Consider the following 22,432-nt stretch of genomic DNA (forward strand, 5'->3'; position numbering starts at 1 on the left):
GAAATAAATAAATTACATAGAAATAAGGAAAGTCAAGCATTCTCACGTGATTCGGTAACAGCTGGTAAAAACATATGGCAAAAACACTCGACCAGACAATATTCCCCTTTGCAGGACAAGAAGAATTTTTCATGGTTTTATGAAATCTTCACAGAGTGAATCTCTGCGCATAAATCTGCACCATTATGCTCAAAAAGCCTTTTGGGTTGCTAATGAAACTGAGCTATTACTTTTTTTTTTATTCAACCATGAAATGACAGCAGACCTCATAATAACATTAAAGCTCCCCTCTTTAGTGTCAAGTAGAATGCGATGATGTGCTGAACTGAATTCCCATCAGTGGGAATAATTTCACGGTGATCTCTAATAATTATACACAGGGCAAGTAACAGGAGGAGCCAAATATGAAGCAAGTCAGGCATACTTGTAGCGCCAAAATTATGCACAAACAAGTATCAACTTAGCTGTAGTAAAAACAAAGTAGGCTTGTGACGAAAAGTCAGCAGTGACCTGGAACACTTGTGCCTTGGCCTAACTAAAGATGGTTCTGTACAGTTTTATAGGAGTGCACACTGCAGATTAAGGGCACCTTTGGTTGCCTCTGGGCCATCGTGGAGCTGTTAGATGCAGCCTCCACCCTAACAGGATCTCTCGCAACACCATTTCAAACTGGAGGGAACATCCTCCAGTAAACATACAGCACAGCATATAGATACACATAGTAGCACATGTCAATAACATGTAAAGCCACAATAGATCACAATGGATGTGAAAAGAATAAGAGCCACAGGGAGACAAGATATAAAAGTGAAAAGCAAGAAAAAGTCAAACTGTGAAATGTCAAAAGGGAGAGAAGAGCAACAGTAACAAAAGAACAAGAAAGAGATACTCAGCAGGGTGTTCAGAGACATATGTGGGTGGAGGCAGCAAGCTCTGGCACTGATATCAGGGGCACATAGCATATCCAAATCTAACACTTTACTGCTTTACTGTACTTATGTTTTTACCTCTGATGTGGTTAATGTTTTGGTCTGCCGGTTTGGCTCGTTGCATTACTTCTGTGTTGCCGCATTGACAGTCATCTCGTGGATCATGCAAAGAGAGACCGGTGCCTTCACATAAACAAGCCAAGCGCTGCCACAGTGCATTAGTCACAGCCCTAGTCTGGCCTTTTCAAAGTCACTACTCCCACTCCAACTGCTAATAGATCACCAGAATCTGATATTCGCCTAGCAGGGATCCTCGCAACAGAGAAGCTGTGTGCGTGTGCCTGTGTGCACCACATGCTGTAACATGTTTTTACTAATAACTGGCCTTCTGTCAGGAAAAAAAAGCAGAGTGAAACAAGAAAAAAAAAAGTTTGGTATGATTCCCTCCTCTTTCTCTACTCTCTGCTCTAATGACAACGCACAGTAGGCAAGCAATTCATTTAGAAAACTACTCTTACATAATGAGCAGCCTGAGCTATGTAACTATAAGCTGATATTTTATTCACTGCTTATAATGAAGCCAGTGCTGCTAGAGCTTGTGCATCTGAGGACATCCAATTTCCAAACAGGGCGAATAAAGTTCCTGCAGAATATGCAGCCTTATTAAAGTGTTGGTGCGACCCCCTTGCCCCCTCTGACATTAAACAGAAGTTTGGGGAAAGCTTTTCTCTGATTCTCCTTGCTCACAATCAGCACCGTTCCTCTTCCTGTAACATCAAATTACCCATTGCTGTGATACCCTCGCTCTTCACATCTCTTCCCTTCCTTTCCTCCCACTGAGTTTATAGGCAGCAGTCCGGCAGGGGTAATTCTGCTACCACTCCAGGGAAATTACTTTGTGCTGTTGGAGAAAAGGCAGTTTGTGAACTGCTTTATCAAGCTCCTTGACTCCAATAACAAGCAACATTTGGATGCCGGCAAGAAATATACAGCCTCTACATATCCTCACAGACTTTTCGCCACTCAGTGCCACCGATGTAAAAAATAAATAAAAAGCTAAGTCAAAAGCAAGTTAAATCAAGTTTAGAGCCAGTGTGTATGGCTGTTATTGAATAGGCATATGTGCATCCAATTGAGCATCTGTTTCTGCAGGACAGACTTTAGTCATGTACTGTAGATAAATGTATGCATATTATTTATATATATATGCATGTACTGTACGTGTGTGTGTGTGTGTGTGTGTGTGTGTGTGTGTGTGTGTGTGTGTGTGTGTGTGTGTGTGTGTGTGTGTGTGTGTGTGTGTGTGTGTTATATTCCTCTACACTGAGTAGTTGAGCTGTGCCTTGCTGAGACTGATGAATAATTTCTGCACAGTGCTCTGCTGTGGCACGTCTGGTGCAGCCTGACTGCACCACACAGCTACAGCTCTGCATTTGCATTCGACACACACACACAAACGCACGCTTTTACACTCATGAACACCAAGCTCGCTCAATGCGCCCCCATCACAACAACATCCAGCCTGTCAGCTGCTTCCCTGTGTGGAGGGATGCAACAAGCTGCTGCTAAGTCCTTTTTAAAGCAACAGCAGTTTCCTTTAGTCAATGTCATCTCAATTCTCCCTGAGTTACATCTGGGGGGAAATTGCTCCCTGTGAATCGAACAAATGGGACCAAAACAGCCAAGCGAGCAAAAACGATTAAATCCACAACTCTCATGAAACTCGTTCTCCAAAAACCCTGATTGTGGATTGGTTTGGCATTTAAGTTTTGCCCAGAAAAGTGGTGCTGAAATGTCAGCTCCTTTTTTGGAGTGGCAGGCATGCTGATGTGGTGACCTCTGTGTGCTGTGGTTAAAAGGTTGGGGGACTGCGGGAAAAATATGGAGGAGGTATCAGCTTTTTCTGAAAGAAAAAAGGGACATTTTAAAGATCACTACCATCCCTTGGGGTAGGTAAGCCTTCCAATGCCAAAACACTGCCTGAGTCAAGAGTCCATCACTTACTGTATGTTTGTTTATCTGATACCTAAAGGTATTGTTATGAAGCTGCATTGTATCTGCTTAGTTCTCTGTTGACACTGTTATTTGCTAGGTAAAATATAGCTGATAACTAGGAGGTTACAGAAGAAATTGCCTTGTAAAATGGGTTTTAAAACTTCAAAAAAAAAAATGACCATGTTACTGTAATTTACATAACTATCCAGAACATCCCTTCTCCGTTTACCTCAAAGTACAGCAGGTTACACATCTGTGAGTAGCTTAATAAAAGGGAAACCACAAGCAGCAGTGCCAGTGATATGTGCAACCAAACACCTCCTATACTGTCTCTGGGTCTCCAGTGCTCGGCTCCTTCATCTGTCCTAGACACGTGTGTATTTTCAGACATGATATGCCTCTCTATATTTTACCATAGATGGCCACATCAGGTCATCATCTATCTTTTTAACAACAGTGGAACGTGTTCTTCTCAGTACTGCCACTCATTTTCAGCAAATGCATTTTTAATAAATGTCAAATATTTTCACTCTAATGTAGTACTAGAGCCAAGAAGAGTGAATAGTCTGCAGCATGTTTAATACTAAATTATAGCCTTTTCTTATAAGCATATAAATACAGACTATTTATGACCAAAAAGTAAGACAGCATTAGTAACCTGTGGTGTAGCAATACTGTATTTTATACAAAATGTTGTTCTTAGTTCATTTGCATAGACCTTTGCTGCTGCACAGGAACCCTGGGGTGACTGTCTGGGCAGGCAGCCTACACTGCCAGGGCAGGCTACCACGTTTGAATATATTATAATGGAGCATGTACACTGGTTCACAACTCCTTTTTCCCCCCTCAAAGAGATTTAAGAGATGCTACAAGAGCAAACCTTTTAATTATGCGAGTTATTTAAAGACTAAGTTAAATCACTGTGTTTGTACCGTCAACCTGTCGAATTGTAAACAATTATGACTACAACGGTGCAGCAAGGCGCATATGTAAGTTTTACATGGGACATAGTGCTGTCAACTTCTTGAGACAGAGACTGCAGAAAAGACAATAGCTGTCAGTGAGCGATGCGCAAAAACAATAGAGCACTATCACCGCCTCTAACATCTGCAAGAAGGCAGAGAGTTATCAAAGGCTACAGGATGCAATGACATCTGGGAGGAAAGCCAAGTGACAGGCAATCATCAGTAATAAATCCCACACACAAGGTACCGTGAAAAAGAGCTACACGTATTTCCACAGTCACCAGAGCAGCGCTTCAATTGCAAGGGGTAGGAAATGTAACGTTACTTACAGTTCTGAGGAACTGAATCTCATCCTCTCCTTCTCCACCTTCAGCCATGGCTGCAAAGGAGCCTGTTCAGACTCGGGAAGCCTTCGCTGGCTCCTCTCTCCTATCGATATTAGCATATAGCTAATCCACGGCCATACAGCGGGGAGACTAGCGCAGCATGTGTCACTCAAGCCCCTGTGCTCAAGCCCCGCTCACCGCCCGGAGGAGGAGTGTGTGTGTCAGCATCGGTGGGCTGGAGCAACTGCGGGCGGTGTGGCGGGGTAACAGGGACAAGCCAAGTCGTGTAGCGGAGCACAAGCGTGGTCTTTATCTTCGACGTCACCGGCAAACCGTATTAATACAACCGTGAAAGCGCGAATTTTCAAACAAAATAGCATTAAATGCATTTAAAAAAAAAAATCACTATCTAAATTGGTATGACGTATGTTTTTTGTTTTCCCCGACCTATCTCCTAGCTACAGAGTCACAGAAAACATGTCAATGTGTGATAAGGAAATCGACAGCGTAATTTCACAGTAGCCTATGCAGGAAATGCATGGAGCTGCTATTTGCATTGCTGGTCCGGATCAGCACCATGGTCAGCACCCCACAGTGTGGACATTCCTCTTCTATGTGGGAACAAAGCATCTATAGGCCTACTATACAATGTGTAGTTATTGTATGCATTTAGCTTAGCATTAGTCCCAACATATTCCTACACAGAGAATGTGTTATAATTAAAAGCAGTCGTTGGGCCGGCACACATCCTCCAATATCAACACAAATCTAAAATAAATTGCATTTATTTAACCCGAAAACAGAATCTGTACACGGCATTGCTATAAAGAAACCAATATTATTAATTTTTTTTTTATAGCAGAGTTTCGCTTGGTATCTCTTCATTTCACGAATAGAGTCTAGAAGCTGCACAGCCCATCTTGCAAAACTGACATTTAATTAAACGTGTTAAACTATTTAAAACATTATGATTGGATGAATAACCATTCAATTATTTAACATCCAATGAGATTAAACTCAATAAAAAATGAATGCAAGAGAACATAACTTTTTTTCTGTGGACTGAATACAGCGACAACAGTAATCACTGGTCTTTGGTTACTCACTGTTGAATCAAAGTTGACCCTGAGCCATAATGAAGCCTACTCATCTCTACAACTAAATTAAATAAACACACATACTCCCTTATCATAATGCGATGCCGCCCTCTAGTGTCAAAGCTGTGACATAACACTCTCCTCCTGATTGTTTCCTTCCTTCATTTAACCTCTTTCCAGAAGCACTTGATCATTATACCTTCTACCCTCTACTCATACCACACTTAAATCGTTTGTTCTTCCTCCTTTTACGATTACAAATTATCTTCCTCCCTTAATTGCTGTCTTTATTGCCCAATTAACAGCCTTCTAACCAGGCTAATGATCATTCATCATTCATGAACATTCATATTTCAGTGCCCTTTGTAATACTCACCTTAGGTATTTCAGTCAATTTCTGAAATTGTAATCCTACTTTCTTTGTTGGTAGCGTTCTCCAGCCCTTCTGGCCTGTGGGAAATAAGCGCCTGCGATTTATCTTTCAATAATCTTCTTGAATCAACGCCAATACGAAAAGACGGTGTTCACCCAATTCGGTGGACTTTCCACCATGCTCTCCACTCAACTGTTGCACATACTACATGAGTCTGTTACCCTTACACCTGTCCCCCGCAAAACAATGACAGGTAGGAACCGGATTTTCTTAAATTATATCTCTCCGCCTCCGTAAGTCATGTTTTCAGTCATATATCTATTCAGTATATATATATATACTGTATTTCAGGGAGCAGGATTTCTATAAAAAAAAAAAAAAATTGGAACAATATTTCATTGAATTTCTCCTTGCACACTAGCAGTCACAATAACTTAAAATAAAGACAGTTTATGATAAATACATAGTCCAAGACACTAATTATTCCATTATCATTTAGCAATTTAACTATCATGTTATAGATATTTACATGTGTAACATTTAAGTTGCTATTTCATGGCCCTTTAGCCTAAGAGCCTAATTTCAGTTATGAATTGAAGCAGCGGGGTGGTATAACAGTGATGCACATGTTGGTCACTAGGTGTCTCCGTTTCGTAGGAAATTGCACTACATCGGGCCTACAAATAGCAGGCACTTTCCCATTTACTTATCTCTCCGCGTGTACGACACAATGTTAATGTTAATCCTTGGAAATATTGGAAATGGCTACGACTGTTAAATTAAAATAATTGTAGCCAAAGAATTCGCCCCTCCTTTGAACGATGCACAGACTTAATCCCATCACATGGCCTACCTGCAAACTGCAGCTGCATTGACTCAAAATGTGGGATGTGATAAACACTCAGGAACCAATCAAATATCGGCGAGCCGGCGCTGAGTTTATCTATTGGACTAAACTCCTGTCAATCACGACAGACTTACCCTGTGAAGCAGCGGTGTGAGCACTGGCTGGCTGCAGTACAGAGACGATTTTTTTTTAACCATGCCACAAAATTGGGTAAGTATTGTTTATATTATACGAAGTGCTGTTGTGCTTTTACCTGCTGCAGGTGCAACGAACTGTAAAGTACTTTCAGCTTCTAAATACATATTGACGTGAAGCTGATACGAGGCTAATGCGGAGTTGTATGCAATTACATTTTTGATTTATGATAAATGTTACTGAATATTTCTCGATTCTAGTTGTAGAGGGCAGCAGTAATCTCGTAGGATAGTGTAATTATGCTGCCATTTTAACACTGACAACTGCACTCGGGCTTGTTGCAAGGTGACAGTAACCCACGGGATTATGTTATGATGTAAACAGTTCAGAGATGTTGCCAAATGTTGAGGGAATCCATTGCAGCACATATGAAATGTGTGCTAGCTTTTCTGCTTGTAAACATCTCAAACGGCAGCCATAGCATTGGGCTCTGCATGTGTCGTCACCTTGTTTGACACTCAGGTTTTATGCGGCAGCAGCTTGTGAAATGTTGATAAAATGCGGTTTAAAAATGTTGTATGTACTCATACAACAATGCCGGGAAGATGAAGATAAGATTTGTTAGGAAGGTGAGTGTATAGAATCACTGTCTTGTTCAATCTATGCAGTGTTGGATTTTGTTTAGTTTTAATTAACAAATGGGTTTGGCAGTGAATATGGAGGGCCTATTAGTGGGAAATGCTTCAAAACTATAGCTCTGCATTAGCATCCAAATACTCTGTAGAGCCCTAGCAGCATATTCTATGTTTTGAAAATGTAAAATAAAGCTTGAACTCCTGTGGATTACTTTTAAAGTCACTAGTAGGACTAACATGTTTTGGACATCTGTTTAGATTTATAGCTGTGTGCTACTTTCTCTCTGACAGTATCTGGACAGGCCAGGTGATGAATAGCCAGAGATCCTCCTCTGCACTCCGAGCCCAGTCACTCTGTCTGGGGGCTGACCACTTACTCAGCTTGAGTGATTAACAGGGCACCCATCATGGAAGGCACACACACCGTGCTGATCCTATATACACCCATCCATGAGCTAAGCAACATCAGCCTGTATTTCCCCAAGAGGCGGGCCCCGAGCTTTAAGTACAAGAGCCGCGCCCCTCATTCAGAAAGGGTCGGTAATGACCATGACCGGGGAAATGAGGATCTCACAGTGTCCGAACAAAGAGGCCAGTCTTCCTGCTCCTCAGACGAACTCCTCATCTCCCAGCAGGCAACGAAGGAGGCAGTTGCAGAGCTCTGCTGGCTGGCGGCGGAGCACCACCAGTTGCTGGCTGATCTCTTATCGCTGTGTAGGGATTGCGCCATCAAAGTCAGGATGGGTAACCAGGATGGGAAAGTCCAGGATTACATGGAGGGTCAGGAAATTCACCTTGGAGGTCAGGGTCTCAGCAGCAACAACTATTCTCTCTCTGTATCTCCAGAGCACAAGAGGGCAGCTGCATCCAAGAGCAAAAAGCTGAAGAAGTTGGGAGGCAAGAAGCTTGACAGCGCTGAGGATTTGCTGCACAGTAAAATGAAAAAGAAAGTTACCAGTGGAACTTCATCTCTTCAGCTTCCTGCTCTCAACAGTGCGCCCATATCTTCAGCATCAGTAATGCAGCAGATTCCAGGTGGAAACCTAGCCTTCGGCCATGTCACCGACAGCCCAGTCACCGGCTCTTATGTCAGTGCAGTCAGTAATCCCATCCTGCCCATGGAGGAACCCTTTCAGATCGGTCATGAGGGTTGGGACTTCATGGAGGATAACCGGCCATTTGACCCTTATGTTGATTTCTGCAATGACTTCTCAGAGTATGACGGTGAGCTGGGTTATGAGTCGTCATTCTGCAGCCTGATGGAGGGTCTGACCAGACGGGAAAGTGGGAGCAACCTTCGGCCATTTAAGAGGTCTGATTCCTTGGGTGAGACAGTATCTGAGAATGCATCAACAGTCAAGTCCGCTCAGCAGCTGTATGGTAAAACCAACCAGACTAATACAGGGGTCAGGGTGGTGGCCAAAGTGCAAGATGTGGAAGGGAGAGTGCAACATATCAACCATACATGCTCAGACGGGGCAGGGCCAGCCGTGCTACATCCAGGGACTAACCGCTGCCAGCAGGGGTTTGGAAAGTGGAGAGGACCAAACCGAGAGCACCTGCTGGAAGTCAACAGAGAAAAGACGGGTAACAAGCTTTCTGAGGGGCTACGGTTGCACCTATGCCACACCACCGAACCTTACCCCCAGGCCAAATCCCACACAAAGAGCCCCTCTTCACCTTCTCTCGCTGGGGTCTTCAACACATCTTTCCCTGCATCCAACAGTCTCCAGAGCATGTCCCCGGTCCTCTCCCCTCTATCCTCCAAGCAAGCAAGCCCACACCTCAACCACCGCATTGTCCTGCTCTCCGATAAGGATGTAGACCATGAACCAGACAGCTCCAGTAACACAGATGAGCCCAAAATCTACACTGAGGACATCGACAAGAATGGCAACAAACGGACTGTCACCCGTCTGGATCTGAACCTCAGCAGGCAGTCCAGCAACTCCAAGTGGAACTCCTCCAGCAACTCCACAACAACAGGTGAGCTATTAGCGCTCATGATTTGAACACACTCATTCATGTTCAAACTCCCTGCCTTGATGTGAATGTTGACACAAGTGCTTTTATCATCTTAGTAGCATGAAGTGTAGTGTCAGAATATGCCCTTCATCTGGCATTGCTGTTGCTGGATTTTAAAGAACAGAGCAAGAAAGAGATGTCTTAAGAGAGATGCAAGTGTGTGTCTGTGTCAGACTGACTGTCTGAGGTTTTTGTTAAAATGCTCCAGCAATTACTCTGCAGCACTGTAACTGACATACATTTTCCGCAAAGTGACTTTTACTTTGTCACTCCGGCTGTTATCTAATACACAATCTAGACTAATAAATAAACATTGCTTTCCAAAATGTGTCTCCTGTTAGTTTTGTCTGCTGTGTTCTCGTCTTGGCTCAGACGTGTGACCACAAATTAAAAACTACCTAGCAGAGTAGTATAAGGGGCAAGCAGGGCCTGAGAATACCCCCGCTGATGATCCATTTTAACTCTCTCAGCGCCACCGAGGAAGGCAGAGATTAGTGTCCCAGATCAAAGGCTCAAAGTTGACACGGGGTTCGACCTGACCAGGGTTCTCGTGAGTGCAGTCAGTGTTAACTGAAGCCTTGCCAATTTGGACTTTGAGGGATCTGCTATCCCTCCCCTAAACCCACATCCTCTCCAGTTCACAGGAAATTGACAAAGGATCTGGGACCCAGCGGACACAAGGGTTACAGAGAAAAGGATTAAGGGTTTCCTTATTTGCAGAACTCTTTTTTTCTCTTTCAATAATCTGTACCACTGTATTGTATGCATACAATGCAGAGTAAATGCTTTTAAAGGTCCCATGACATGGTGCTCTTTGGATGCTTTCATATAGACCTCAGTGGTCCCCTAATACTATATCTGAAGTCTCTTTCCCGAAATTCAGTCTTGGTGCAGAATTACAGCCACTAGAGCCAGTCCCACAATGAGCTTTCCTTAGTATGTGCCATTTCTGTGTCTGTAGCTATTGAGGAGGAGAGAGGGGGAGGGGGGGCAAGGTGGAGGGTGGGGGTGTGGCCTTGACCAACTGCCACTTTGCTTGTTTTCAAGCCATGATGTCTCTCTCTCATGGGTGGGCCAAATTCTCTGGGCGAGCAAAGTAGAGAAAGGGGAGGTAACCTTGCTCCTTATGACCTCATAAGGAGCAAGATTCCAGATCGGCCCATCTGAGCTTTCATTTTCTCAAAGGCAGAGCAGGATACCCAGGGCTCGGTTTACACCTATCGCCATTTCTAGCCACTGTGGGACCATAGGCAGGCTGGGGGAATGCATATTAATGTTAAAAAACCTCATCAAGTGAAATGTTCATGCCATGGGACCTTTTAAATACTTACAACATACAGAATATTTGCAATTCCATTATAATGTCACAAGCGCAGTTCAGAGTTTGTCAGTGTGACTTTGTTTTCACTTTACAATCGCTAGCCTCACCTGTCTTACCAGTGTGTATTTAGCATAACGGCTCATGCCATTCTGTGATTTTAGTTTTTGTTTAGTGGACCGTTGAAGAGATTTCCTTGTTGGTATTTAGTTTATACACTTTTTCTGAAATCACTCCAAGCTGCACTTTTAAAGTTGATGCTGCTGCTGTTGGTCTGATGCTTCGAAGGATACTTTAGCATTATTGCATTATCTACCACTGTAACATGGTTAATCATCCCTTTCAGTCAGTGTAACACAATCATTGATTTAATTTGCATCAGTAAACCGATGGCCTTCCATTGATAATATAATTTACTAATAGACCATGGATAATGGTTGGACCTTTTTTCAGTGTAGACAATTGTATCCCTAATTCAAGAACTATGCATCATCTTTAAGGAGTATTTGAGTTGTTACATCACAGTCCAGCACTAGCTCAACCAATACAGCCACCAATGCTTAGCTTATTTGTGCAAAATATTTAACTAAGCTAACTGGTGGATAGGAGAATGGATAGCCCAGCTTTACTCATGTGGATATGATTTGGATCAATTCCCGCTGAAATGACAATGTCCTTGTGTGTCCTCACCTAGGCATTCACAGATGCCTCCATTAACATGTATGTACACACACACACACACACACACACACACACACACACACACACACACAATCCACATTGTCATTGGCATTAGACCACACCTCCTTTTGTTAAAAGTGACATTGTGACCAATTTTTTTTATTTCCTGAGCATGGGCCTCACCAAATATCCTGAGTCCATCAGATGTAACGTGCGTGATATCATAAGCCATAAGCTGTCTTTAAGAGACTGTGTATCTCCTACACTCACTTTTGGCCAACCAAATTCATTCACAGTGAAGGCTTAAACCTTTTAATCTTAACAAAGATCTTTCTGTCGATTTTGCCGCATCTTAGCTGTTTACTAGATGTTGCTTGATAATTGACTACAGTTCAGGTGTTAACGCAGATAAACGAACATCACAGGGTCCAGCCAAAAAGGCTAAGTAGGTCAGTGTGAAACCCGGCCCTTCATGGTTTGTAGAACTAATAAACTAATTATGATCCGGGCTCTTTAATCTGTGCTTTCTTATTAAAGCTCAGTGCTTATTAATGAGTGTGATTATGCAGATGAAAATTGTAATTTTAAAGTAAAAAATAATCTTTTGTTCCTAGCACTAATCTGTGGAACAGAATACCTTTTTATATACACTTACTAAAGGTGTGTATGTGGTTGTTTCATGTGTGTTTACACAATACCTATGTAATCTTTCTCTGTTAGTTTCTCTTTAGGTTAGCATTTGTGTTGCATTTTCTCTTATACTTATTACCTTTTTGACGAGGACAGTCATCCCAAACACCATTAAAACTTGCAATAATAGATTGGAGGCAGCAGAAACATCTAAAAGCTACATGACAGCATTAGCATTCATTTGGAGTCGTGTTTCTGGCCACCTGGTAAATGTAAGTCCAATATTCTCCTCTTATCTCGGTTTTTGGTCCTCACTAGCTCCTGATGGAAATATCTGGCTCTTTAGCAGCTAAATGCTTGTCTGTCTGCCGTTTGGTGCAGAGCAGGTAATGTACAGTGGGTTTTTAGAGCTTTTACGTTGGCTGAGGGGAGCTGCAGTGCCGGGTGATATAACTTCCATGATCCATAGTCTTAAAAATATTGATTAATACATGCTTTAAAACATCCCTTTTCATTCCAATCAGCAATTAATTTCTTTCTCGCTCCCTCTCTCTCTTTATCCCCCCTCCCTCCGTTCCCTACTTATTTTAAAGTTTTACGTATGGCAGGCAACACCATAATCAGATTACCCAATACGTTCCTGCAAGGTCATATGAAACTGATCAGTGCAGTGCAAGAGTGTATCGCCCCACTGTCCCTGCTAGCTGTTATTCAACACAAGATGCCCTGCCATGCAACATTGTTCCACCCAGTGAAGACAAGGGCCAGCTCTATTCACATAATGAAGTGGATCAGTCTGTCTCACAGTGTTGCTCTGAGCTGCATACTGCATGCAGAGAAACGGGGCACAAATATAACGTGTAACTTGTTTTCTTTAATAAATGATTGCTACACTGCCACCGTTGCAAAAGTTAGCTATGTTCCATCTTGTGATTTTTCAGTATATGCCGCTTTAAAAAGGATTCTCCTCAATGCTCCACTATTTTAACACACACTCAGCAGTGGGCTGGAGTAAACTTAACCAAATGTCATGTCTCCCAGTCATTGGCCCGCCAGACCCAATGAAAGCACTCTTCCCTCTTCCTCAGTTCTGTGTATCCCATCAGCCTCCAGAACTGCATTTCAAATGAGTAATGATGACTCTGTGAGCATCATGTCATGCTACATTGCTGCTCTGGCCCTCAGAGCGCCACAGCACTCATCTCTGAGTTTCCACTTGTAGCTACCCCTTGCACGGACCTTAGCACAGCCAGCCAAACCAGTCATTCAATCAGCCAGCTTGACAGCCCTGCACACCCGACAAGCCTGCTTGGAAAAACAGCTGTGACAGGCGCAAAAGAAAGCGGCTGATTTATAAATCCTGCATTTTTTTCATGATTTATATAAAAGTCTATCATCCTTCTTCCTGGCTAAAAGTGATGGAGGGGGCCTGAGGCTGCCAGATTCACTCAGCATGCCACATGGCCCAGTTTTTCTACTTTGAAAGATGAGGTTATAGATTTTCAGTGGATAAAATGGGGCAGACTGGGCAACACTGTTTGAGTGTCTGTTATAAGAATGAGAAACTGTAGCGTACCAACAGATAGGGTTAATTTGTGAAAGCTTTGTATTTATAGATATGCATATAGATATTTCTGTGTTGTCTGGCCTGCAGTAGTCCCTTATTGATATCAAAGAAATGATCAGGTTAACTCATTGCCATTGCTGCTTATATTTAATAGCTTTGCTTTTAGTGATTTCATGTCTGATTTGGTGTGTTCAATACAGCCTCCACAAAGCGTTCTCTGACCGCTGAATGAGTGATGACCAGCCGACAGAGCGAAAGGTAGATTAATCCCAAATGACAACACCCACCTGTCAGGCCTCTGAGCCATGCCAAAGACAGATACGTTATTGTTAAAATCCTAATGCTTACTGTAGCACAGAAACACCCATGCTGTCTGACAGCTGCTCACTCACACTCTGTGATTTTCACGGTCAAATTACAGCACTGTCAGTCAACACCTGCAGGTTTGCTCTATGGAAACCCCGGTGTGTAGTTTAGATTTCTGAAGAATTGACTTTGCTTAAGAGCAGTGCATTATGTGTATTGACTCTTGATGGAATTCAATGGATTGCTGTTGTCTTGGGATGTTCCAGTTAGCATTGCATTACATGCTGTCAGACCAAACTGCATGACAAACACAATCCCATCTGCACTCTGTTCAGCTATGGACACTGTGATTTGGTCTCAGCTTTTAGAGCAGCAGGGAGGGAGATTAAATGGCAATAAGCACACTGTTTTACCCAGGGCTAGTGAACTTAAGCTCTGTGTGTGTGTGTGTGTGTGTGTGTGTGTGTGTGTGTGTGTGTGTGTGTGTGTGTGTGTGTGTGTGTGTGTGTGTGTGTGTGTGTGTGTGTGTGTGTGTGTGTGTGTGTGTGTGTGTGTGTGTGTGTGTGTGTGTGTGTGTGTGTGTGTGTGTGTGTGTGTGTGTGTGTGTGTAAGAGTGCAGTCCTTTTATTACCTAATGCATCTAAGAGTTGTCATGTCATTGCAGTGTTGTGCGTTACTTTATATATGTCTTATTTCTAGCATACAGCAGAGCTTCACTGCAGTGTGTTTGACTACAGGAAGAAGTCCATGCCTTTTCCTCTCCCTGCCCAGATGATGGCAGTGTAGGGTACATTACACTTAATACCCACAGCAAGGAGATTTTGTTTTTTCTCAGTTTGTCTGTTTTATTGGTTTGTTTGTCTGTCAGCAGGATTGCGGACAAACTACTGGCCCGATTTTCATGAAACTTGGTGGAAGGGTGTATCATGACCAGGAAGAAACCATTAAATTCGGGTCACGGGCAGATATAAGAATCATTTTTTACTTTCGTTAACATTTCGAGGTAGGGCATTTGTGCTGCATTTATGGGGTGTCGGAATAATTGGAATCCTGACTGGGAAAAGTCACACTGCATTAAGCTTGTGAGATAGGGCATGCCTTGGTGGAAGTCTGGCCTCTCAGAGTGCCCTCCTACTTTATTTAAGTGACTGGTTAGCAGTCAGTCTGGGGAAGCATAAGCACACATGCACAATATTAAGATTGTTTAACCGTGTATCGTAATGTTTTGGGAGTCATGAAGGAACGAAGCAAACGTATATCAATGGGTGTTCATTGTTTGCCTGTTTCATGTATTTAATAGTATAGGTAGAATTGTGGAGAGAGCTGTTTCTTATCACTAGTTGCTTTCCTTGGCCCGACCTGGGCTTAACCTCTGCATTTGGAAGTGTCCCAACTTAGAGTCAGCAGTTCCCACTGCGGGACCATGCAGTACAGCATTATCATAATGTAAAAGTTATTAATCTAATCCCTTTTTTCCCTTGCTGTCAAAGTCCTAGATAACTGGAGAGACTGCAGGCATTGCTGCTGTCTCATAATGACTGATTGTGGTAGAGTACTGAAGCTGAATTTCAATGCTTCCATTTTTTAATAAAGCCGACCCCCCCCAGTTTTGTGTGTGTGTGTGGGCTCCTAACTGAATTGTTTTGCATTGGCTGGGACTCAGACTCTGGGGAGCTATACAAGGGGACTTCCAAAGCTTTAGAAGTGGCTGCTGGATGGAAATACAGTAATACTGTATGTCCTCTTCAAGGATGCAAAACTCAATACAAAGGAAGGTTTTTGGATATGTTAGCAGCTTATCGAACGGGAAGGGTTATTGTTTTTCTCAGCTCATAATTCTGCCCAATCAGTTCAAGGTGTTGTCTTACAGCTGGAGGAAATTGAGGTCAACAAGCTTCAAGATCTGTACCCTCCCCCCTCTCACTCTCACTATGTTCTCTCCTCTCTCTCCACCTCCTTTTCTTCCTCTTTATTATTTCACCTCACTGTCCCTGCCCCATATCTCTTAACTTGCAGGTTTCCTCCCTTTTTCTTGCATGACTGACTCTCTTGAGGCAGTGAATGAATGCATCAAGGCAAGACATATCATGTTTCCATGCACATGAGAAGAATGCAAAATTGCATTTCTGCTTGTGCACCTGTCACCTCCTGTGTTGGCACTTGAGGCACTAGCCTGGTTCCTGAAGTTAATACCATGCGACTTGTTCGGGGCATAGACTGTATATAAAGAGGGTTTCTTGGCTTAGTGCAAGAGGGAGCTTCTGCAGGTGGAGGCTGTGTTTGCAGTGTGTCACTGAGCAGTAAATATTAAAGTCCAAGTGGTTTGAAATGCACAGACTCCAAGCTCCCCAGCATACTGCGGCATAAAAAGCACAGAGGGAGGAATTTGTATACAACTTTTAAAATTTACTTTTACCCTGTTTTAGCTTCATTTTCTAAAATCTATTTAACACTCTTCATCATTGCAGTGCACTCATCACCCTCTGTGTGACTGCCTGGTCAGGAGAGGGCAGTCTTTCCCAATCTAAATTCCTGTATTTTCTTCAGGTCCTTTGGGTGACTATACACACAGGCAAACTTCACACATGTCTGCAACCACCTTTATTGTAGTACACTGGTAGCGCTGAGCAACGCCATGGCTCTGTTACAGTGAACATTTCTTGAATGCAAATCAATAGTGGTATCTGTTTTTGAGGCCAGTGCTCTGCAGCCATTTTTCCTTATTGGATCAGCGTGGCTTTCTGCTGGTGTTGACGACAGGAACAAGGCCGGCTAAGTGCAGATAAAAATAGCTGTGTGCCCTCGAGCCTTCAGCAAAACAGTGGTCTCTCTAGCTTGATGCTAAAAGATTCTGATGCCTGCTTTCCAACTGGTCTTTTATCTCCCATGCAGGTTACACAGGAAAACAACTTGCCTCAGTGCTGCTTATTTAGCCTTGTCACACATGATCACACCTGTTATGCTGTTGTGTTTTTCCATGCTACAGTATGCTTCCTTGTACAACATGAAGCATTAATTACCCTGTGGTGGTGTTTGTGTATTTGTGTAGAGGATCCCCTCTTGCGTCAGGATGACATTTGGATGTTGGATGGCGATGAACCTCAGGAACCCATTTCCCACGTTCCACGCCCTGATCACCTTGACTTCCTACGCATCACACCACCAGAGGATGATATCTTCGGGGACACACCCTACTGCCCCAAACTGGAGTGCACGGTAAGGGCTCTCAAGCAGCACATATAGCCTACTTACAGGTAAAAAATGAGCCATAATGTGTATTTTCACACGCAGAGCAGTGTACCATAGCACTCTCTTTTTTTCTTTTTTCTTTTTTTTTCCTCGTGGGACCATAGGGATTTCTCTCCATTCGGGCATTTAACCACCTGATCATGAATTCTCAGAAATGGATTAGCAGGTCATGGATTCTAATCTGTAGACTGGGGCCAAAACTGACTGAGATCACTCCACTGACTCGCATTCATTCCTGTGGCAGATGAGGCAGATTATCTGGGTGTGTTTTAGGCGGGTAGTGTATCAACGCAAGCCATGCATAGTTTTCCCAAGACACAGTAACTGCCCTGACTGTGAACACATTCAGTTAACATACCAGTACAAAGGCCATGCTGTACAGAATTAGACTCTGTATTGTTATGAAAGTGACCGCCATCTTACATACTTCATACTTCATTGTCATCCATTTTCATGTCATTAGAAATAAACGCACCTCTATTGTTCATGTATTCTCTGGGTGTACCAGCTAAACAAACACAAAGGGGGGGTTGTGACAATGACATAATCTAATTGCGTGGGTTTGACTTGATAGTTTTTAGTTTTTAGTTTGTTTTTTTTAGATCTGTAGTGTTTGCAGAATCTGCAACTTGTAAGTTCATGATTTCACTTCTATTTTGAGCTCATATGTGTCAGATCTGTGTTCATATCATAGTCTTGTCTCTCAGTCAGGCCTCTTTCTAGTAAAACCTCTAGGCGGATTTACTGTGAGTGTATGAAATACCGCTGCTCTTGCATAACTTAATTCCTCAGCCACAGAAGCCCCCCTTTTTTTAAATCTTCAGATGAGGGGAAATAAAAATAAAAAGTCATAGTAAATGCAATTACAAGTGGTGTTGGCGATATCGGTTTTTATTGGTAAGACATTGCCAACATTAAATTATAACGGTGACAGAGAAACACTTAAAGATACCTTTTACAATAATATTTCCATCATTCAAGAAGTTATGTTGCTGGGTTCATTACTTCCATTAATAATGTCACCATTTTGAGTCTTGAAAAGTGTAAATTTCTCCTATTTGTCTTCCAGTTGTGTTTCTTGTAGTGTTAAGTATTATTTTAGTTATTGGTTCTGTGTCGGGGGGAGAAAATATTTGTTAAATATAATTTTTTTTGTATAATTCTTGGGCAGTCATTAAACTGGATTCAAAATATTTGAAAAGCAATGTGTAGAAATGTGCCCTTTGGTCCTGCTTAGACTGGGCTCAATCAGGCAATCTGAAGGAATGCATTCATGGAGGGTGACCTTTGGTTGCTAAGGGCAACCACAGTCTGAAGAATGCTAAACAGACACTGTGGTTTTATTTTCTCATAAAAAAAAAAACCTTTTGTTGTTAGCTTGTAAACTTTAGCTAACATTAGCTTGCAAACTTTTTTTTAAAACCTCAAAGTGTCATCAAATCTAAACTTCCAGTTTAGATTTGTACATAGAGACTTAAGGTAAGTGAATCAAAATGTAATTTTTTTTTTTTCCTAACTGTTCTGTTGGGGGGTGTTCATGAGCTGCTAATCACACATTTTAGCCTCTTAGCATGTTAGCTAGAGCAGGCTAAGGCCAGGCTGACTAATCACCATGTCTTAAGCCCCGTATTGCAGTATATCCCCGCCGAATGGTGCAGTGCTAGGCTAATGGACCTCTGCAGCTCTCCACCTGGACACAGACTGACTCCCCCTCTGTATTTATTCTATTACCTTGGTAGCCATTTTACGGAAGTGAGCAGAGGTAATCAGACACCTGCGGTGCCGGGCTCTGCATGTCCCCTCCCAGGAAGGGAGGAACCTGAAGGGAGGCGTCCCCAGACTGGATAGACCAGTGAGACACATTTTTTTCCAACCTGAGGTGTTTTTTTTTTTTTTTTTCTCACACAGCAGCACACAGGGCTTCCCTGTGAACCGAAAGACGGAGACAAACTAGAAGTACAGTTTAGTCATGGACTCTGTATACATACTCTATGCCAGCATATAGAGAAGGATAACGCACAACTTTATGGATAATACCGCTCAACTTGTCGGAACAGTTAGGAATGCTTTTGTGAAAAGCAGGTGAACTCTGCTCTCCCAGGGAGATTACAACAGGACATGCTTCCAGCCGCTAAACAGCTTGTCTTTACTTGCAGCGTCATGTGATCTTGCTCGCACAGAGGAGGCTGAACTGTGCTACTGACAACATACTGTCAGTAATAGACTCTATTTGATATTCTGAAAGTCTACTACGTAGAATCTGTTTGTGCCTCACTAAACAGGAATAGAGGATAGTGTTGTTGTAAATGGTGCCCTCCTGGACAAGGTAAAAGGAGCTGGGGAGATTTGTCCATACAAAGGTCTTTTGTTCCTAGCCAGCGGTAGAGGTGGAAAAGGAGCAGCTTGGATAACTGGAGGTGGGGACATTTGTGACATTTTCAATGGACATTTTGCCAGAGCTACTACCTGTTTTGGTTTGCCTCTCTTTGGTCTCAGTGTGACACGCAAAAATGGACAGTGTGGATAATAACTCAGATGGACCACGGAGGCAGCCCGCTAGTTCCCTCCTGAATGTCTTCAGCAGTTTCTTCGGCCGAGATACACCTGCCCCTTCAGACGCTGAGTCGGCTGTGCTGACGTCTTTCAAGGAGCTGTCGGATGAGGAGAATCTTTTTCCTGAAGGCTGTCAAACCACTAACCATGAGAAGAAGCTCCAAGGGAGGGACTGTATTCATCAGAATAATGTGACTGCTTCCTGTGATACAGGGCAGCGGGCTGAATTACTGGAAGCTGGAGCCTTGGTTGATCTAGATCTGGTCCAGGTCACGAGGGTGGAAACGTATAGTGACAATGAGGAAAATGAGGATGAGAAGGCGGGCAACAGGAGCGCCAGTCTGTTGGAAAAGCTTGCCAGGACCAGGGAGCCTTCCCTACCTGAGAAGGGTAATAATACAGTGGAGCATGGTGATGGAGAGGAGCTAAAAGGTGCCAGTGAGGCAGAAGCAGAGTACCAAGTGCCTGTGTTTAGAACACACAAATTTGAGGAGAGATCACTAGCTAGTCTATATTCAGACAGGTTTGTCAACAGAAATAACTCGAGGCCAGTTCTGGTCTCTTCAGTTTCCAAACAGGCAGATGGCTTCAGTCCCAAGGAGCACACCACCACAGTGTCTTTGGATGTAGAAACATCTGGTGTGGGAGAGAATGGTAGAGACAATGTGGGAAACAATGAGAGTGAAGAGTTTGCCAGCATAGATTGTTCTCTGCCTGTTCCTTCTATCATCTCCGGACATCTGGCTTTGGAGGCCTCAGGTCAAAATGCTGCAACAGCCTCTCCTTTAAAGCAGGATTTCGATAGAACACAGAAGGAGGACACCCATGAGCAAAGGGCTGAGGATGGGACTGAGGAACCTCACTCCAGCCAGGTGTCCTCCTCTGTTCCCTCCAGCCCTGAGGCTCCCGAAGTTTCAGTCCAATCATCCTCCAGTCCAGAGGAGCCGTCAAACTCTGCTTTTATCACAAATCACCCTACAGGGTTTAAAAAAAACATGTCACTGTCATCTGCAACTGAAGAGTCCCCAGGTGATATCCAGCCAAGTACCAGTCCTGCTAAAAAGCGCATAACTGCTCCAAAGACATCAGAAACAAACACGCCACCTCCAGCTTCATCCAATGCACCCTCCTCTACCTCATCCCCATCCAGGGGCACGGCGCTCTCTTCGCCCCCTTCCTTCCAGATGCCAGCTCTCTTCAGTGGATTGCGGGTGCTGAAGAAAGGAGCGGTGGGGGAAGACAGGGAGACGGTGTCCGAGATCAAACAGAGTGAGAAGGATGCTGACCTGGCCCTGCTCAGCCTGAAGAAGACGGTAAACAAAGCCAAGCTCTTCCCTGAGCAGACGACAGTCACTCCAGTCAAAAAACACGCCGAGCCTAAACCTGTAATGGGACACTTGAGTCAGCTGCTCAACGTCGACAACCACGATGAGACCAAAAAGGCAGATGTTGGGCAGGATGCTGGTCCTGAAAACGGCAGAAAAGAATCTGAGAATGGAGAAGAGGATGCAGGAGAGAAAATCCCAGGCCCAGAAGCCCCCACGTCCCCACCGGAGAAAAAGAAAACCTCAGACTTGGCCTATGAAACCTTTAAGAGCTTCTTCGGCCCCAAAACTATCAAAAAGGAAAAAACAGACGATGTGGACCTGGAGGCCGTGAAAAAGAGAATCAAGAATGACAAGGAAAGCCTGAGGTCTATTTTTGAGAGAACTTCCAAATCCCCTGGCAAGGAACTCAACAGTCCCACAGAGGCTAATGTATGAAATCCCAATTATTTAAAATCTTTATTTATCTATATGATGAGGGGAAATTGGTGCTGTATCATTGCATTGCAAGGGTCCATGCTGATGTTTTTGCATGTGTTGTCTCGGCACAGACGGAGGTCACATCTCCTACAGACAGTGAGGACCGGACCCCAGGGCGTCTTCAGGCTGTGTGGCCCCCACCCAAACCTAAAGATGAGGAAGAGAAGGTGGGGCTCAAATACACCGAGGCAGGTAAGAACCACAACCTTATACACTGTTGTCTGTCTTAACATCTAAGACCAGGAATGCTGACAGAGGATCATGCCAGTCAAGCTGACCCTGACACACCTCAGACCGATTGTATTTGTGGATAAGGGTCGTTGCGGATATAGGAATTATATCATAGGATTTTTGAATCGATCTCTTGTTAACAAAAAAAACAAAAGTTGAGCCACCCCTATCACACCTTTTGATCACTCGCACTCAAACAAGTCATGCAGAGCTAGCTAAGTATCATTAGCAGTGTGCAATACATCCTTTAACTCTATTTAAGAACACAGTGAGGCTGTCTGCTCCTTAATGCTGCTGTTTGTGTGGCTGCTGTTTGGTGGCACCGCAGGATTGTATGTGTGGGTGTTAGTGGTCAAAATATTTAATGGAATTAAATACCGCATACTCGCTAGGCAGCACAACATGGTTGGCCCATCTTAAAGGTGTAATGACTTAAAACACACATGGCTGTGGATGGGCTGATAAAATTACTTATTTACTTACCGTACTTATGATTATAAGTAAACAGCTTTCCTGTTCCGAGAACAGTGAAATTATGTTTAACTCAAAGCGTACAGTGCATTTCAACAGCAGTGAAACAGCTGTTGGGTGTTCTGTGTGGTGCAGCTTCATTCCTGAGAATAGATTAAGACAAGCAAGTGTGGATTATTCTAGTGATTGGTGCTCCTCAATTGGTCTTTGCGCTTGTATAAGAGAATAGTTCAGAAGCCGAGCAAAAGTCCAGACTGTGAGGCATACAGATAAAACGTGTACATTCATATCCTA

General features: G+C 43.4%; 3 protein-coding genes across 14 annotated transcripts in view; 2 read left to right on the forward strand and 1 right to left on the reverse strand.

Annotated features, from left to right (window-relative positions):
- LOC120548992 (ryanodine receptor 3-like) overlaps positions 1 to 4,507 on the reverse strand; it is a 113,002-nt gene extending 108,495 nt beyond the window's left edge. For all 12 annotated transcript variants that reach the window (XM_039785520.1, XM_039785522.1, XM_039785517.1 and 9 more), the window contains exon 1: positions 4,219 to 4,507. In XM_039785520.1, coding sequence (XP_039641454.1) covers positions 4,219 to 4,266 — 48 coding nt within the window. In that variant the 5' untranslated portion in view covers positions 4,267 to 4,507. The remainder of the gene's footprint in view (positions 1 to 4,218) is intronic.
- A 2,139-nt stretch (positions 4,508 to 6,646) lies between these two features.
- Positions 6,647 to 9,655, forward strand: LOC120549093 (formin-1-like). Its single transcript, XM_039785720.1, has 2 exons — positions 6,647 to 6,742; positions 7,594 to 9,655. The coding sequence occupies exon 2, from the start codon at positions 7,710 to 7,712 to the stop codon at positions 9,312 to 9,314; it is 1,605 nt and encodes a 534-aa protein (XP_039641654.1). The 5' UTR covers positions 6,647 to 6,742; positions 7,594 to 7,709; the 3' UTR covers positions 9,315 to 9,655.
- A 9,065-nt stretch (positions 9,656 to 18,720) lies between these two features.
- The window catches only part of LOC120549091 (formin-like), a 39,930-nt gene continuing 36,218 nt past the window's right edge, over positions 18,721 to 22,432 (forward strand). The window contains 2 exon segments of the mRNA XM_039785718.1: positions 18,721 to 21,388; positions 21,508 to 21,628. Of these exon segments, the coding sequence (XP_039641652.1) occupies positions 19,589 to 21,388; positions 21,508 to 21,628 (1,921 nt within the window). The 5' untranslated portion in view covers positions 18,721 to 19,588.

The sequence above is a fragment of the Perca fluviatilis genome, chromosome 20 (assembly GCF_010015445.1).
Source record: "Perca fluviatilis chromosome 20, GENO_Pfluv_1.0, whole genome shotgun sequence".
Classification (NCBI taxonomy): domain Eukaryota; kingdom Metazoa; phylum Chordata; class Actinopteri; order Perciformes; family Percidae; genus Perca; species Perca fluviatilis.

Bases quoted from the DNA above. Each gene is read 5' to 3' on its own strand.
- LOC120549093 (XM_039785720.1), top strand. From the start codon at position 7,710: ATGGAAGGCACACACACCGTGCTGATCCTATATACACCCATCCATGAG.